This window comes from Pleurodeles waltl, chromosome 9 (assembly GCF_031143425.1).
Source record: "Pleurodeles waltl isolate 20211129_DDA chromosome 9, aPleWal1.hap1.20221129, whole genome shotgun sequence".
Classification (NCBI taxonomy): Eukaryota; Metazoa; Chordata; class Amphibia; order Caudata; family Salamandridae; genus Pleurodeles; species Pleurodeles waltl.
The window spans coordinates 432,919,879-432,937,039 of record NC_090448.1 but is presented as its reverse complement, the minus strand read 5'-3'; the positions used below and the strand labels follow the sequence as shown (position 1 = coordinate 432,937,039).

General features: G+C 47.5%; 1 protein-coding gene across 1 annotated transcript in view; it reads right to left on the bottom strand.

The window, feature by feature from the left end:
* LOC138259479 (cytochrome P450 2C5-like) overlaps positions 1-17,161 on the bottom strand; it is a 798,218-nt gene that overhangs the window by 126,468 nt on the left and 654,589 nt on the right. The window contains exon 6 of the mRNA XM_069207249.1: positions 3,701-3,842. Within this exon, the coding sequence (XP_069063350.1) occupies positions 3,701-3,842 (142 nt within the window). The remainder of the gene's footprint in view (positions 1-3,700; positions 3,843-17,161) is intronic.

The following is a 17,161-nucleotide window of genomic DNA, read 5'->3' as shown; positions in this document are numbered from 1 at the left end:
AGGGCTTCTCTGCACATTTCCATGGATCTCCGGTGTTGTGGGACCCTCTTTTGAAGTGTTGAGACGACCGCCATGGTCAGACTTCTTCAACCCTTGTTCAAGTACTTCTGCGGTTGCTACTTTCTTCTGCTGATTACAACCTTGTTCTCTGCCAGCCTTTTCATGGTGGTCTGATCACCAAGAAAAGGCTGGCGAAAAACATGCTCATGGCATGGACAGTGCACGGGTCACCCTGCAAAAACACCCTTAAAAATCGCACTGTCTGCTGTGCAGACAGTGCGCATTTCAAGGGTGCTAGTCCACCCTACGTGCGGCAGCATTGCTGCCGGCTCAATTATGAGCCAGGAACAATGCTGCCACACATTTCTTACTGGGCTGACAGGTGGAAACCTTAGTTCCCACCCATCAGCCCAATGGGAAAGCTGCAATGGGGATTGTGGGGAGACCGCCAGCATCGTGGCAGTCGCCTCGTCTGGAGTTTGGCGGTCTGATATTGTAGGAGGCTGGCCTGGCTTATAGTGGGTGCTTTGTGGTACTTACACCTTGTGCTAGGTATTCCTTATTAGTAGATTAGAGGTGGTCTAGCAGCTTTGGTAGATAGAGGTAGCTATAGCAGAGCAGCTTAGGCTGAACTAGGAGATATGCAAAGCTCCTACTATACCACTTATATCATATAGCACTATATCATAAGAAACACAATAAAGGTACTTTATTTTAATGACAATATGCCAAAAGTATCTCAGAGGATATACTCCCTTAGGAGGTAAGCAAAATACACAAAATATACACACAAACCAAATTCAGGTAAATAAACAGTTTGAAAAGTAGTGCAAACACTGTAGAACACAATAGAATGCAATAGAAGACAATAGGCCTATGGGCAACACAAACCATATACTCCAAAAGTGGAATGCGAACCACAAATGAACCCCAGGCCTAGTGTAATGTGTAGAGCGTCGCTGGGAGTGTAAGAAAACACTAAGGGTGCCCAAGATACCCCACGCCAAGACCCTGAAAAGTGGGAGTAAAGTTACCCTACTACCTCAGAAAGACAGTAAAGTCGAGATAGGGGATTCTGCAAGGACAACAACTGACTGTAAAGCACTGAAGATGGATTCCTGGACCTGAGGACCTGCAAAGGAAAGGGGCCAAGTCCAAGAGTCACGCAAGTGTCCGGGAGGCAGGAGCCCACTGAACCCCAGATGAAGGTACAAAAGGGCTGCCTACAGGTGGAAGAAGCCAAAGATTCTGCAACAATGGAAGGTGCCAGGAACTTCTCCTTTGGTCAGAAGATGTCCCATGGCGTGCTGGGGTATGCAGAGTTGTTTCCATGCAGAAATACCACAAACAAGCCTTGCTAACTGCAAGAGTCACAGTTGAAGTTTTTTTAATGCTGACAGGGCCCAGGAAGGACCAGGAGTTCGCCCCATGGAGGAGGAGACAGAGAGGGCGCTCAGCAACAGAAAGAGCCAATGCAGAGGCAGGCAGCACCCACAGAAGTACCTGAAAAGGCGTTCAGAAGATCTGAGCACAGCAGTTGTCTCAGCACAACAAAAGAGGGTCCCACGAAGTTGGAGTCCAACTCAGCAAGTTGGGCAATGCAGGACGGATTGCTGGGGACCTGGGCTGTGCTGTGCATGAAGGAAGTCTTGCAAAAGTGCACAGAAGGCCTAGCAGCTGCAGTTCATGCAGTACACAGGATTACTGTCTGGCGTGGGGAGGCAAGGACTTACCTCCAGCAAATTTTGACAGAAGGGCCACTGGACTGTCGGGGACACTTAGATCCAGCTCCTGTGTTCAGGGACCATGCTCGTCAAGATGAGAGGAGACCCAGAGGACTGGTGATGCAGAAGTTTGGTGCCTGTGTTGGCAGGGGGAAGATTCCGTCAACCCATGGGAGATTTCTTCTTGGCTGCCAGTGCAGGGTGAGCATGCACCACTAGGAAACAGTCAAGAAAGCTGGCAGGATTAGGCGCTACAATGTTGCTGGTAGTCTTCTTGCTACTTTGTTGCGGCTTTGCAGGCATCCTGGAGCAGTCAGCGGTCGAGCCTTTGCAGAAGTCGAAGAGGGAAGTGCAGAGGAACTCTGGTGAGCTCTTTCATTCATTATCTGGTGAGAAACCCACATGAGAGACCCTAAATATCCCTCAGAGGAGGATTGGATACCTAACCAGGTAAGAGCATATCAGGAGGGGTCTCTGACGTCACCTGCTGGCACTGGCCACTCAGAGGTCTCCATTGTGCCCTCACACCTCTGCATTCAAGATGGCAGAGGCCTGGGACACACGGGAGGAGCTCGGGGCACCACCCCTGGGGTGGTGATGGACAGGGGAGTGGTCACTCCCCTTTCCTTTGTCCAGTTTCACGCCAGAGCAGGGGCTGGGGGATCCCTGAACCAGTGAAGACTGGTTTATGCAAGGAGGGCACCATCTGTGCCCTTCAAAGCATTTCCAGAGGCCAGGAGAGGCTGCTCCTCTCAGGCCCTTAACACCTATTTCCAAAGGTAGAGGGTGTAACACCCTCTGTCAGAGGAAATCCTTTGTTCTGCCTTCCTGGGACTGGGCTGCCCAGACCCCAGGAGGGCAGAAACCTGTCTGAGGGTTGGCAGCAGCGGTAGCTGCAGAGAAAACCCCAGAGAGCTAGTTTTGCAGTACCCGGGGTCCATGCTGGAGCCCCGGGGATGTATGGAATGGTCCCCCCAATACCAGAATGGTATTGGGCTGACAATTCCATGATCCTAGACATGTTACATGGCCATGTTCGGAGTAACCATTGTGACGCTACACATATGTATTGACCTATATGGAGTTCATGTGTGTAATGGTGTTCCGGCACTCACAAAGTCTGGGAAATTTGCCCTGAACAATGTTGGGGCACCTTGGCTAGTGCCAGGGTGCCCTCACACTAAGTAACTTTGCACCTAACCTTCACTAAGTGAGAGTTAGACATTTAGGTGACTTATAAGTTACTTAAGTGCAGTGTAAAATGGCTGTGAAATAACATGGACTTTATTTTACTCAAGCTGCAGTGGCAGTCCTGTGTAAGAATTTTTTAAGTTCCCTATGGGTGGCAAAAGAAATGAATCAGCCCATAGGGATCTCCTGGAACCCCAATACCCTGGGTACCTAGGAACCATATACTAGGGTATTATAAGGGTGTTCCAGTATGCCAATCAGAATTGGTGAAATTAGTCACTAGCCTGCAGTGACAATTTTAAAAGCAGAGAGAGCATAAACACTGAGGTTCTGGTTAGCAGAGCCTCAGTGATACAGTTATGCACCACACAGGGAACACATACATGGCACAAACGTATGAGCACTGGGGTCCTGGCTAGCAGGATCCCAGTGACACATATCAAACACACTGACAACATAGGGTTTCCACTATGAGCACTGGGGCCCTGGCTAGCAGGATCCCAGTGAAACAGTAAAAACACCCTGACATATACTCACAAACAGGCCAAACGTGGGGGTAACAAGGCTAGAAAGAGGCTACCTAACTACAGATATTTTTGACCGCCAAACTCATAATGACCCCTAAGTGCTTTATAATTATTGTTAAAAGACTGGATTGACTACATACAGTTAGATAACCCCTGAATGAATTCCTCCCTCTCTCGTTCAATTTCCATGTGTTTATTAAAGGCAACCTAATTTGCTAGGATTTAAAGTTTAAAGTTGTTCACACTGTGCAATTTTACCTTCTACTTCTGGATTCTTCAGGAATATCAAGAGCCCATATCGGAGGGTAGTACTGACTGTTTCAGTCCCTGCAGCAAAAAGGTCCAGTGTGGTCACCACCAAATTCTTCATGGAAAATTCACTCACTGGGTTCTGTTTTTCCTGCAGGAGAAGAAAGATTTTCACATGAATGCGAAGTTTATTAAATGGACCCAGATTTACTTTCTCTTATTTTTAATGGATGCCTTTGTGATATGCTTATTTTAGGCCAAAAACAGAGAAGAATGCGCTGGTAATGTAGCTTGAGAATGCTGATGGCTACCATCATGAAGGAAATCGAGAAAGGGATTGTAGGGAGACAGATGTTTAGGCTGAATAGTAGCAGAAACATGCTACTGTCCATGTCCAAGTGTCTACTCTACACCAACAAAGAAGCACATTGTGCATCCTCACCTGTCGTTTCACGAGCAGTGTAGTAACAGCATACACTGCACAATGGCTTTGGTGGCTCAAAGTGACCCAATAACATTGACATTCATTTATAAGTATGATCTAAATGATGGGCAGCACCATCAACCAAAACATTTAGTAAGGCCTTGATGTACAAAGACTTTGGGGGTCATTCCGAACCTGGCGGTCCATGACCGCCAGGGCCGGGGACCGCGCAAGCACCGCCAACAGGCTGGCGGTGCTTCCTGGGCCATTCTGACCGCGGCAGTAAAGCCGCGGTCAGAAAAGAGGAACCAGCGGTTTCCCGCCGGTTTACCCCTGGCCCAGGGAATCCTCCATGGCGGCGCTGCTTGCAGCACTGCCATGGGGATTCCGACCCCCTTCCTGCCATCCTGTTCCCGGCGGTGTTTACCGCCAGGAACAGGATGGCGTGAACGGGTGTCGTGGGGCCCCTGGGGGCCCCTGCACTGCCCATGCCACTGGCATGGGCAGTGCAGGGGCCCCCTAACAGGGCCCCATTAGGATTTTCAGTGTCTGCTTTGCAGACACTGAAAATCGCGACGGGTGCCACTGCACCCGTCGCACTCCTACAACTCCGCCGGCTCCATTCGGAGCCGGCTTCATTGTTGCAGGGGGTTTCCCGCTGGGCCGGCGGGCGGCCTTCTGGCGGTCGCCTGCCGGCCCAGCGGGAAAGCCAGAATGGCCGCCGCAGTCTTTTGACCGCGGTGCGGTCATTCGGCGGTTCTCTCCAGGTAGGGGTCACAATGACCCCCTTTGTGTCTCGTTTGTGTTTGTGTTTGTTTTTTAATGCATGCCAGACACAGACAGCCTCATTACGAGTGTGGTGGTCTTCAGACCGCCACACTAATGGTGGTAGTCAGGACCACAGCGACAGCGGCGGTTCAACTGCCACATTAAAACCAAGGCGGTCAGACTGCCAGGGAACTGCCAGCACCGCCAGGATCCATGATCCTGGCAGCCTGGCGGTGGTGGAGATCGTAATCTGCCACGGCAGCGCTGCATGCAGCCCTGCACTGCGGATTACGACCTAGTTCTCCACCAGCCTTTTCATGGCAGTTACAATGACATGAAGAGGTTGGCAGAGAACAGGTGCAGGGGGACACAGGGGGCCCTGCACTGCCCATGGCATGGGTAGTTCAGGGGCCCCACTGTCCAGGACCATCGCAATGTTCACTGCCTGTTTTGCAGATAGTGAACATTGGAGGGTGCTGGTGCACCCTGCAGGCTACAGCTTTGCCGCTGGCTCAATTACGAGCCATAGACGATGCTGTAGCTTGTTTCCCGCTAGGCCGGCAGGAGGAAAATGAGTTTTCTGCAACCCGACCTAGCGGGAAACTCTTAATGAGTTTGGCGCAGTGGTCACCACAAAGGCAGCAGCCACCCTGTCTGGAGTCTTAATTAGTCTCAGAGTCAACTGGTGGGATTTCATATTCAAAGCAAATAATGATTTGTGTTGGATTGTAAATTAAAGTACTGCAACGTAGTTCAATGGGGAGCCAGGTGTTACTTTGCATCAAAAGGGTGTTCCATGGGTGGTGCCTGGGCATTCCCAAGCAGCCAACCATACGTTTTGATGCAAATCCCTATCTACAAAGAATTGAAGACAGAGATTTGTGCCAAGATCCTGAGCATCTCAGAGGCAGGTTGTTGGAGGCGGGCCTGGTTTGTAGTGGGTACCTTGGGTAATAACTCCTTATACCAGGTCCAGTTATCCCTTATTAGTGAAATGTGGTAGTGTTCTGGCAGCTCATGCTGATGGAGGTAGCTATAGCAGAGCAGCTTAGGCTGAACTAGGAGACATGCAAAGCTCATGCAATATCACTTATAGTTACTCAGTACGTATACACAAGTAAAGACAATACTCAGTGTTACCAAAAATAAAGGTATTTATTTGGGTGACACAGTACCAAAAATATCTTAGAGACAATACTCCTTCTGGAGGTAAGTATTATACACAATATATACACTAGACACCAAAATTAGACAAGTACATAGTCATAGAACAATGCAAACAATAGGAAATGCTAAAGAATGCAAGGGGAGAAAATAGGTCAAGGGGCAACACAAACCATATACTAAGAAAGTGGAATGCGAATCACGAATTCCCCCCTAGACAAGTGTAGTGTGTGCAAAATCACTGGGAGAGTCAAAATACAGTAAAGGTAAGTATATTACCCCACCCCAGAGCCCAGAAAAGCAGGAGTAAAGGTACTGCAAGTTTCCTTTTGGACACACTACACCTTGTGATAGGGATTTTGCAGCAGCCAACCAAGTCTGCAAACAGCAACTACTGGTTTCCTGGACCTGAAGACCTACAAAGGAAGGGGAACTAGTCCAAAAGTCGAAAGAAGTTCCAGGAAGGACATGAGTCCCTGCCAACACAGAAGAGGGTGCAAAACAAGAGTCCCTGGTTAGTCAAAGACTGCAGAAATGCACATAGGAAGATGCCAGAGGGTTCCTGCATGATGCAAAGTATGTCCCACGATGTGAAAATTGTTGCAGAAATTATTTTGTGTTGGGAGTCGCCAACAAGCCTTGGCTACGACAAAAGTGTGTTTTGCGTCATTATGGCGCTGGATGGACCCAGGAGGGACCTGGGGGACTCAACTCTGTGTGAGGAGGAAGAGGGGCACTCAACTCCTTAGAGAGCCCTCAGGATGCCTGCCAGTACCCCCAAGAGTCACAGGATCTGGGGACCAAGGAGGTGCAAAACACAGTTGGAGCAGCACAACAAAAGAAGGTCCCACGCCGCTGGAGAACAACTCAGCGAGTTGAGCATTGCAGGATGGAGTGCTGGGGACCTGGGCCAGGCTGTGCATGAAGGAATCTTGCAAAGAGTGCACAGAGGCTTCAGGAGGCAAAGAAGACACCGTACACAGGAGTACCATCGCTCTCAGGGAAGGCAATGTTTTGCCTTCTCCAAATTGCGTCAGCAGGACCTCAGGACAATCTATGTCGATGATGTCAACCCTCTGTGTCCTTAGGAGTAGGCTTGTCACTGTGAGAGGACTCCAAGGGTACCGGTCGTCGTCTTGGAAGGTGCCTGCTTGTAGCAGGGGAGTGACTCCATCTTTCCACGGGAGGTTTCTTCGGCCCTTCTGGTGCAGAATGAAGACTGGGAGTCCCAGGAACGTGCACACCATGGAAACTGTTGCAGTTGCTGACTTGGAGCTGGGGTTGCTGAAGAAAAGTATCTCTTGTGGATACTTTGTTGCAGTTACAGCAGGCTGCGGTTGATCCGAGGTCAGAGGATGCTGAAGTTGTTTCAGAGTATTCCTGAAGGAAACTTGCAAGCAGAATCTGAAGAGAACCCACAGGAGAGACTCTAAATAGCCCTGAGAGGGGGATTGGCTACCTTATCAGGTATTGACCTATCAGGAGGGATCACCTGCTGGCACTGGCCACTCATAGGGCTCCAGAGTGCCCCCACACCTTGTAAAGCAAGATGGCTGAAGTCTGGGACACACTGGAGGAGCTCTGGGCACCACCCCTAGGGTAGTGATAGACAGGGGAGTGGTCACTCCCCTTTTCTTTGTCCAGTTCCGCACCAAAGCAGGGAAGAAGGTGTCCCTGAACTGGTGTAGACTGGTTTATGCAAGGAGGGCACCTTCCGTCTGGGGAAATGGCCCTGAACTATGTGGGGGCACCTTTGCTAATGCATGGGTGCCCTCACACTTAGTAACTTTGCACCTAATCTTCAGCAAGTGAAGGTTATACATAATGGTGACTTATAAGTTACTTAAATGCAGTGAAAATGGCTGTGAAATAGTGTGTGCACTATTTCACACAGGCTGCAATGGCAGTCCTGTGTAAGGGTTTGTCTGAGCTCCCTATGGGTGGCAAAATAAATGCTGCAGCCCATATGGATCTCCTGGAACCCCAATGCCCTGGGTACCTAGGTACCATATACTAGGGGCTTATAAGTGGGGTCCAGTGTGCCAATTGAAATTGGTAAATTAAGTCACTGGCCTACAGAGAAAAATTTAAAAGTAGAGAGAACATAAGCACTGAGTTTCTGATTAGCAGAGCCTCAGTGACACAGTCAAGCACTACTGACAACACACACATTAGGCCACAAACTATGAGAACTGGGGTCCTCACCAGCAGAATCCCAGTGAGACAGGCAAAACACACTGACATGTAGGGTTTTCACTATGAGACTGCCTGTCAGGACTCCAGTGGCACAGTAGATACACACTGACACACACTCACAAACAGGCCAAACTTGGGGGTAACCATGCTAGAAAGAGGCTACTTTCTCACACAGGTGTAATGAGAAATGTTTTCATTTCTCCTTCTTTTTGCCTCTTTGCATGTATGCTGCATTCTACAGTACACGCACAGAAATGAAAATGCCTTAAGGCATAACGTTTTTACACAGGATGGCACCCCTTCCTGCATAAAAAACTATGCTAACCACAATACAGACACCCTTGCACTCTAACTTGCACTACAACACCTACCTCTCCTGGTTAGGTGTTGAAGTATTATTAGCAACACTGTCATCTGCCTGTGTCCCAAATTAATTCGCTGAGTAACTAATTCACTTTTTTAAATCAATTCAGATGCACCCAAATTGACAGATTAGCAAAAAGATACAATACCCTTGGAAGTATTACTATTTTGGACAATGATGTTCTGGTCTTTAATGGTATTTGTAGGGGACACCAAAATGCTAATTTTTGAGCACCATCTGACAAGGTGTCTGGAATTGAACAAAGGAATTGAACTCCAATGCACGACGGGGATCTTGGTGAAATGGCTGCTTATAAGCAGTTCCAAGCTGGACTGCACAGGAGAGGTCTCAGGTGTGTGTAATTACAGACACTTGCAAGTCCTGGAGGAGAGGATCCGGTGAAAAGGAGCAACTGTACTTCTCCCTTAGAAAACAATGGGAAACAGAATCCGGGCTTTCCTGACTCCCAGGCTGTGCATTATGGGATTTGCAGTCCCAGGAAGCAAATGTAGTACTACACAAGTGTACCATAGAGAAAAGAGAAACAAATAGGAGTCAGCAAGGGACTCTAGACAACTCCCACAATGCAACTCTTCAACTTATGGAGTTGCTCCAAACGTATCCAAACTTCTGAATCTTCTTCCTGAGGTCCTTTTTGTGTCCTTGAAGTGTCCACAACTTGATCCAAGGTTCCAGAAGCTCTGAGTTGCTCTGTGGGAGTTGAGACTACAATTCAGAATCCTCAAATGGCCACTGGACGCTGGTCAGCTGGGCTCTGCTTGCAGGACTTGATGCAGGGGACTCTGGGCAGCTCCTTTGTCCCTGAAGCAAACAGGGAGCCCCTTCTTGAAGCAGTCTCCCTTTTAGGTAAAGTCCTTTTAGTGGTGACGCCCAAGTGTGCAGCTGGTGCAGCACTCCAGAGTGCAGGGTCCAGGTCAGGGGTCTAGCAGGGCAGCCCTTCTTCTCCTGTAGTTATTCCTTGTTGGATTCTGATAAGGATCTGAGGTGTGGGTGCAGGACTGCCAGTTTTATCCTTGTTCCTGGGTGAAAAACAGGGGGATCCTGGTTCTCCAATCAGGGGCAGGGTCCTTCCCCCTGTGATGACCACTTGTCAAATGTGGCAAAAATCAATCCCAGGGAGCAACATTCCTCAAAAATCCATCATGGCTGAAAGTGATTTTTGGAGGTTACATCTGGCTGAGCCCACCCACTGGTGTGGCTAAAAACCTAAACACACCCCTCTCCTGCCCTCTCCTATTCCAATCAAGGAGGCACCTAATTGTCTGGGTTTGCAGGATGTGAGGGTGTTGCTGGGTTGCTACAAATGTCCTTCTCTGTCTTTGAAGACCAGTTTGGCAGCCCTCCCACTTCCTGCTTCTCCATCTGCCTAGAGGAGATCTCCTTCCCCAGGCACATCTCTTTGTGTGGAGCCAGGCCACTTCACACTTCATCAAGGCAGCCTGGCCAGGCTGCCAGAAGCTGTCCAATCAGAGCACAGCAGCAGAAACACTGCAGGGTTGAAGTTGGCAACTTTTCAGGTAAAGTTTAAAACTCTTTACCTGAACAAGTTATATTAAATCCCACAACTGGAAGTTGGGGGATTTATTTTAACAATTAATTTGATACCAAACTTCTGTCATTATAAAACTATTTTTATAAGGTCCCTGCTTATAGTTACATAGCACCCAGCCCTAGGGGCACATAGGGCACACCTTAGGGGTGACTTATATGTAAAAATAAGGTAGTTTAAGACTTTCAAACTACTTTTAATACCAAAGTCGAATTTGCATGTAACTTTAGTTTAAAAGCAGCCAGCAAGGCAGGCCTGCCTTTAAAATGACACTGGGCACCTCTGCAGTGCACCTACCTATGCTAAGGTCCCTAAACCTACATGCCCTACCATATACTAGGGACTTATAGGTAGGTTGACTTAGCCAATTATAATTAACCTAATTTGCATACTGATTTTACACAGCGCACAGGCCCTGAGACTGGTTAGCAGTACTCAGGGCACCATCAAAGTCAGGAAAACACCAGCAGAAAGTGGAAAATGGGGGCAAAAGGTTAGGGGGCCTCTGCAATCAGCCCTGTTCTTTCACATGAAGTCACTAGCCTATAGTGACAAATTTAAAAGCAGAGAGAGCATAAGCACTGAAGTTCGGGTTAGCAGAGCTCAGTGACAAAGCTAAGCACTACTGACAACACACACATTAGCCACAAACTATGAGCACTGGGGTTCTGACCAGCAGGATACCAGTGAGACAGGCAAAAATATACTGACACAGGTAAAAATGGGGGTAACATGCCAAGAAAGATGGTACTTTCCTACACCCCCCCCCCCCCGAAACAAGGGACAAAAAGGCTAACCTTGCCCAGCTGAGTCTTCATTGTCTGAGTGCAAATATCTGGAGAGTCCATCTATGTTGGAGTGGACACTATCAGGTGTATGTTCCACTGTAAAGTCCATACCCTGTAGGGAAATGGACCACCTCAACAATTTAGGGTTTTCACCTTTCATTTGTTTAAGCCATAATAGAGGTTTGTGGTCTGTTTGAACAATGAAGTGAGTCCCAAACAAGTAGAGTCTCAGCTTCTTCAAGGCCCAGACCAGAGCAAAGCCCCCCTCACTATGGCAGACCAATGCTTTTCTCTAGGGGTCAACCTCCTGTCGCTTTCATCAACAGGTTGATCCTAGCCCTCTGAGTTAAGTTGTGATAATTCTGCCTCTACCCCTAATTCAGGAGCATCTGTTTGGACAATGAATCTTTTGTAGTAGTTTGGGCTTTTTAAGACAGGTGCAGTGCACATGGCCTGCTTAAGCTCCTCAAAAGCTTTCTGACAGTTGGCTGTCCAGAATAACTTTTTAGGCATTTTCTTTGAAGTGAGGTCATTAAGAGGGGCAACAATGGAGCCATAGTTCTCAAAGAACCTCCTGTAATACTGATCAGTGAAGGGAAAGGTGCGGAAGACATTGTGACGCGAAGGGTTAATTAGTCTGAACAGTGTAAATGAGCGTGATGCCTGCAGAAACCTGAAACAACGTGGAAAAGTCCACAATGACGCTTTCAAGCTTGTTTTCCAACATTCCATAGATAAAATTATCCGCAGCTGCATGTGTAAAAAGCAGGAAGTGTGGGAGAGGGAGGAAAAGGTTGTTCTAAACCTGAGAAAGGGAGTCCAGGAAAAGGGCGGAAAAACAAAGGCAAGTGAACAACAGAGCAGCCAAGGGACATGTGCTGATAACATAGCTAGATGATGTGAGAAAGGGATAGAATCTAAGCTTCAGGTTATTTAAGCACCGAAGCGCGGGTGAGGGGATTGAACCTCGCAGATGGAGTTGTGCAAGCTGCCATTGCCCACATCGCTGCCTCTCTGGCTGTGCTGTTCTTAGACCGTCACGCTACGAGGGGGAGAGAGAGGTTCGAGCAGGCGGGAGAGGGCTTTCCAGCATTGTGGATAAAGTTAAGTTCCACCCAGGGATGAAAGGCCTTTGTTTCTCTGCTTTATTCTGATTGATTAACATACATGCACTATGTTTATAATCTGATGTATTCTGCTAATTTATATTTGCTTTTTTCTTGAACGTCTTAATGTGAACACGATGCAGTAACTGAAATATGCATTTCGTAGACTGTCAACCAATGCAGTGTTCCTATCGGTGAACTCTTTGCTCATATATAAATAGATGCTCTTTATTGTTTGCTCATATATAAATAGATGCTCTTCATTGCTGTTTTTCATTCTACTTCGTCGATGTGCCAAATGCATATATTTTACTGAAAATTCTATAAAAGCTAAGTTGTGTACATTACTGGCATGTGGTCCTTCATTGAGCATCCTTATTGACTTATATTGATCAGATCAGATGTCAATCAATCACCTGGATAAGACAAATACCCAGTGAGACCTAAGAAGGCTTTGACCTGAGTCTGTGTAGTAAGGGGAGCCCAGTCCATAATGGTCCGGATTTTCCCCTATAGTGGTTCAAAATGTTCTCCACCTACCAGGTTGCCCAGATAAATCACTTTCGCCTGCCCTATCTGGCACTTAGCAGGGTTAGGTCAGCCCTGCTATAGTAAGATTTAAGGCGATTGACATGAAGCACCAAAGGGGGCTTCTTTCAGTGCCCAGTCACATCAGATAGGTGACCTCACCTTTCTTCTCCACAATGAGATGGGGCCCACTCCATTTGTCCTGGTGTGCTCTTGGGGCCACAGGCTCCAATATCCACACCTTCTGTCCTGGTTGGGACTCTGTCAGGACAGCCTTATGGTCATGCCATTGCTTTTGGGGCTCTTGGCTGGCCCAAAGGATTTTATTGGCCGTTTTCATGTACTCAACCATTTTAGATCTTAGGGCAAGTACATAGTCCACAAGGTCTTGTTTAGGGGGCTTTAAAGGTTGCTCCCAACCCTCCTTCACAAGAGCAAGGGGACCCGTAACAGGATGACTAAAGAGGAGCTCAAAGGGGATGAAGCCCACTCCTTTTTGGAGTACCTCCCTGTAGGCTAAAAGAAGGCATGGAAAGAGGACATCCCATCTCCTTTTGAGTTTCTCAGAGAGTCCCATGATCATGCCTTTGAGAGTTTTATTAAACTTGTCAACCAATCCATTTGTTTGTGGATGATAAGGGGTGGTGAATTTGTATGTTACACTGCGCTCCTTCCACATTGCCTTGAGGTATGCAGACATGAAGTTACTACCTCTGTCTGATACAACTTCCTTAGGGAAACTCACCCTGGAAAAGATTCCCAGGAGGGCTTTAGCCGCTGCAGGTGCTGTAGTGGTCCTTAAGGGGATTGCTTCTGGATACCTTGTGGCATGGTCCACTACCACAAGAATTAATCTATTGCCAGAAGCTGTTGGAGCGTCGAGGGGGGTAGCTATGTCAACCCCTACCCTCTCAGAGGGCAACCCAACCACTGGCAGTGGGATTAAGGGGGCCTTTGGGGTGCCACCAGTCTTTCCACTAGCTTGGCAGGTGACACTGGGCGACAAAACTTCTTTGTGTCCTTTGACATATGAGGCCAGTGAAAATGTGGAACAAGTCTGTTCCATGTTTTACTTTGGCCCAAATGCCCAGCCAAGGGAATGTCATGAGCTAGAGTTAGGAAGAATTCCTTATACTGGACGGGGATGACCAGCCTCCTGGTGGAACCAGGTTTAGGGTCCCTTGCTTCAGTATAGAAGAGCTTATTCTCCCAGTAAACTCTGTGGCTGTCTTTGACATCCCCATTCTCCAGTTTGACAGCTTGCTGTCTGAGACCCTCTAGTGTGGGACAGGTCTGCTGTGCCACACTCAGTTCCTCCCTTGCAGGCCCCCCTGCACCCAAACGCTCAGCTGTGTCAGCTTCAGGCTCCTCTGGTGTAGGTTCTGCACAGGGGGAAGTCTCCTCCTCATCAAAAGGGGAATCATCTGGTGAGGGAAGGATAGTGGACAAGGGTCTGTTCTTTCTACCCCTAGTTTTTGGGAGCACTTGGTCCATTGTTCCAGGATCCAAAATTCCCTGTCCTCTTTGCTTCTGGGCCTGAGCACTTGTGAGAACAAAGATATGCCCTGGAATGCCTAGCATTGCTGCATGATCCTCCAACTCCATTTCAGCCCAAGCTGATGTCTGCAAATCATTGCCTAGTAAGGAGTCTACAGGTAAATCAGTGGCTACCACAACTTTCTTTGGACTAGTAAACCCCCCCCAGTTAAGATTCACAACAGCCATGGGGTGGCTAACAGTGTTGTTATGGGCGTCTGTCACTTGGTACTGATGACCAAGTAGGTGTTGCTCAGGGGCAACCATTTTCTCCATCACTATAGTGATGCTGGAACCTGTGTCCCTGTAGGCCTCAGCCTGAGCACCATTTATTAGGGGTAGTTGCTTGTACTTATCCATATTAAGGGGACAAGCAACTAAGGTGGCATGGTCAATGACACCATCATAAACTAAAACATCCTTAGTGGTCTCCCTAAGTAGACCAACACCCACTACATTACCAAAAGTGAGCCCAGCTACACCCTTTTGCTGGCTATTTGTAGTGTTCTTCCCACAACCACTGCTATTACTAGGGACACTAATGGAAGCAGTGGGGGTTGTGGTGGTGGGAGGTTTGGTGTTTCTTTTTGGACAAGTAGGGTCACTTGCTCAATGACCATTGGCTTTACAGAGATAACGCCATGTTTTTTTCTGGTTGTGTGAAGAGGATGTGTGCCCACCACCCCCAGAGGATTTTTGTGGGCCTGATGAAGACTCAGAAGATTTTTTTTCTTTGTCCCCATCCTTGTCATGAGACTTACCATCCTTCTTCTTGCTGTCTTTGTCACCCCCTGTATGAGCTTTTCTGCTAACCCTTGTTCTGACCCATTTGTCTGCCTTCTTTCCCAATTCTTGGGGAGAGGTCAGATCTAAGTCCACAAGATACTGATGCAACAAATCAGACACCGAATTATTCAATATATGCTCTCTAAGAACCAAGTTATATAGGCTTTCATAGTCAGTCGCCTTACTGCCATGTAATCAACCTTCCAGGGCCTTCACTGAACAGTCTACAAAATCTGTCCAATCCTGTGATGACTCCTTTCTGGTCTCTCTGAACTTCATCCTGTATTGTTCAGTGGTTAATCCCAGACAATCTAAGAGTGCAGTTTGAGTATATGGTAGTTATCTGCAACATCCTCCCTGACAATAAGGAGTCTGTCTCTCCCTTTGCCAGTGAACACTATCCACAGGATAGCAGCCCACTCACCTTGAGGGACCCTCTGAACTTCACAGGCCCCCTCAAGTGCAGCAAACCACTTACAGATGTCATCCCCATCTTTGTAAGGGGAGACAACTTTGTGCAGATTCCTGGAATCAAATGTAGGTTCCCTAACACTAGAATTCCTGAAACTGCTGCTCCACCATGGGGAACTAACCCCAACCCCTGTCTTTCCCTTTCCACAGCCAGGGATTCCCTGTCTAAGGCCAACTGTTGCTGCTGTCACTGCAGCCTGGCTTCCTCTAGCCCCAGCTTTCTGAGTTCCCTATCTAGGGACTGGTCCTCAGGGTTAGAAGTGTGGGGTGCTTCTGAAACAGAAGTAACATTGGAATTGGCAGAGGCTGATCTTTCCCTAACTAGAACCACCATGGTGACCTGGCCTCTAGGTGTGAAGAGAGCCCTACTATTGTGTGAACACTTCCCACTCCCAGTTATACTAAGAGGTTTGTTGACAGAAAGATCAGGGGAAGGACCATCCCAGGGATTATCAGAATGCTCCTCTGAGCCTGCCTGGTTGGAATCTTCCTCTATTTCCCCATCTGGCTGGTCCTGACCAGTGCTAGGTCCCTGGCCATCCTTCAGGAGAAGATTTAAAAGGAATTCCTTATTGGGGTTCGTCCCAATCCCTAAACTCCTTTCAATGAAGAGACCCCTCAAACCTTTAAAGTTTAGATTCTCATACGTTGTTTTCACAACTCCAGGGGTAGCTTCTACAGTAGACAAGTTGAAAGAAAAAGTTTAGGACAGAGAGCAAAAAGTTAGTAGACTAGCAGGCATAACTTTTTAGAGAACAGAAGAAACTTTTCTAAAAAAAATTAAAACTTTTTCAAAGTTTAAAGGACATTTTAGAAAGTTAGAAATTACATCTAGGTACAATTATGTATAGCTCTAAGTATTGGAGCAAGCTTTTCCTGTGAAAAGCACTAGTAACAAAGTGGTAAAGCATATGCAAGTACTTATCGCACCGCTGCCGCCAATGTAGGAGGCTGGACTGGTTTGTAGTGGGTACCTTGGGTACTTACACCTTATACCAGGTCCAGTTATCCATTATTAGTGAAATGTAGCAGTGTTTTAGCAGCTTAGGCTGATAGAGGAAGCTGTAGCAGAGCAGCTCAGGCTGAACTAGGAGACATGCAAATCTCCTGCAATACCACTATTGTTACACAGTACTTATACACAAGTGAAGACAATACTCGGTGATAACAAAAATAAAGGTCATTTTTTTAGTGACATAAGGCCAAAAATATCTTAGAGGCAATACTCCTTCTGGAGGTAAGTATTAAATACAATACATACACTAGACACCAAAATAAGGTAAGTAATTAGACATAGGATAGTGCAAACAGTAGGATATGCTATAGAATGCAATAGGAGAAAATAGGTCTAGGGGCAACACAAACCATATACTAAGAAAGTGGAATGCGAATCACGAATTCCCCCCTAGACAATGTAGTGTGTAGAGAATCATTGCGAGAGTAAGAAAATCACAAAAGTGAGTAAAATACCCCACCCCAGAGCCCAAGAAAGTAGGAGTAAAGTACTGCAAGTTTCCTTAGGACACACTACAAGTCGTGATTAGAGTTATTGCAAGAGCCAAGAAAGACTGCAAACCACAAATGGAGGATTCCTGGACCTGAAGACCTGCAAAGAGAGGAGACCAAGTCCAGAAGTCGGAGAAGGTTCCAGGAAGGACAGGAGCCACTGGCAAACAAGAAGAGGGTGCAAAAGAAGAGTCCCCGTTGGATAAAGACTGCAGAAATGCACCAAGGGAAGATGTGTGCGGTTTCCTGTGTGATGCAATGGA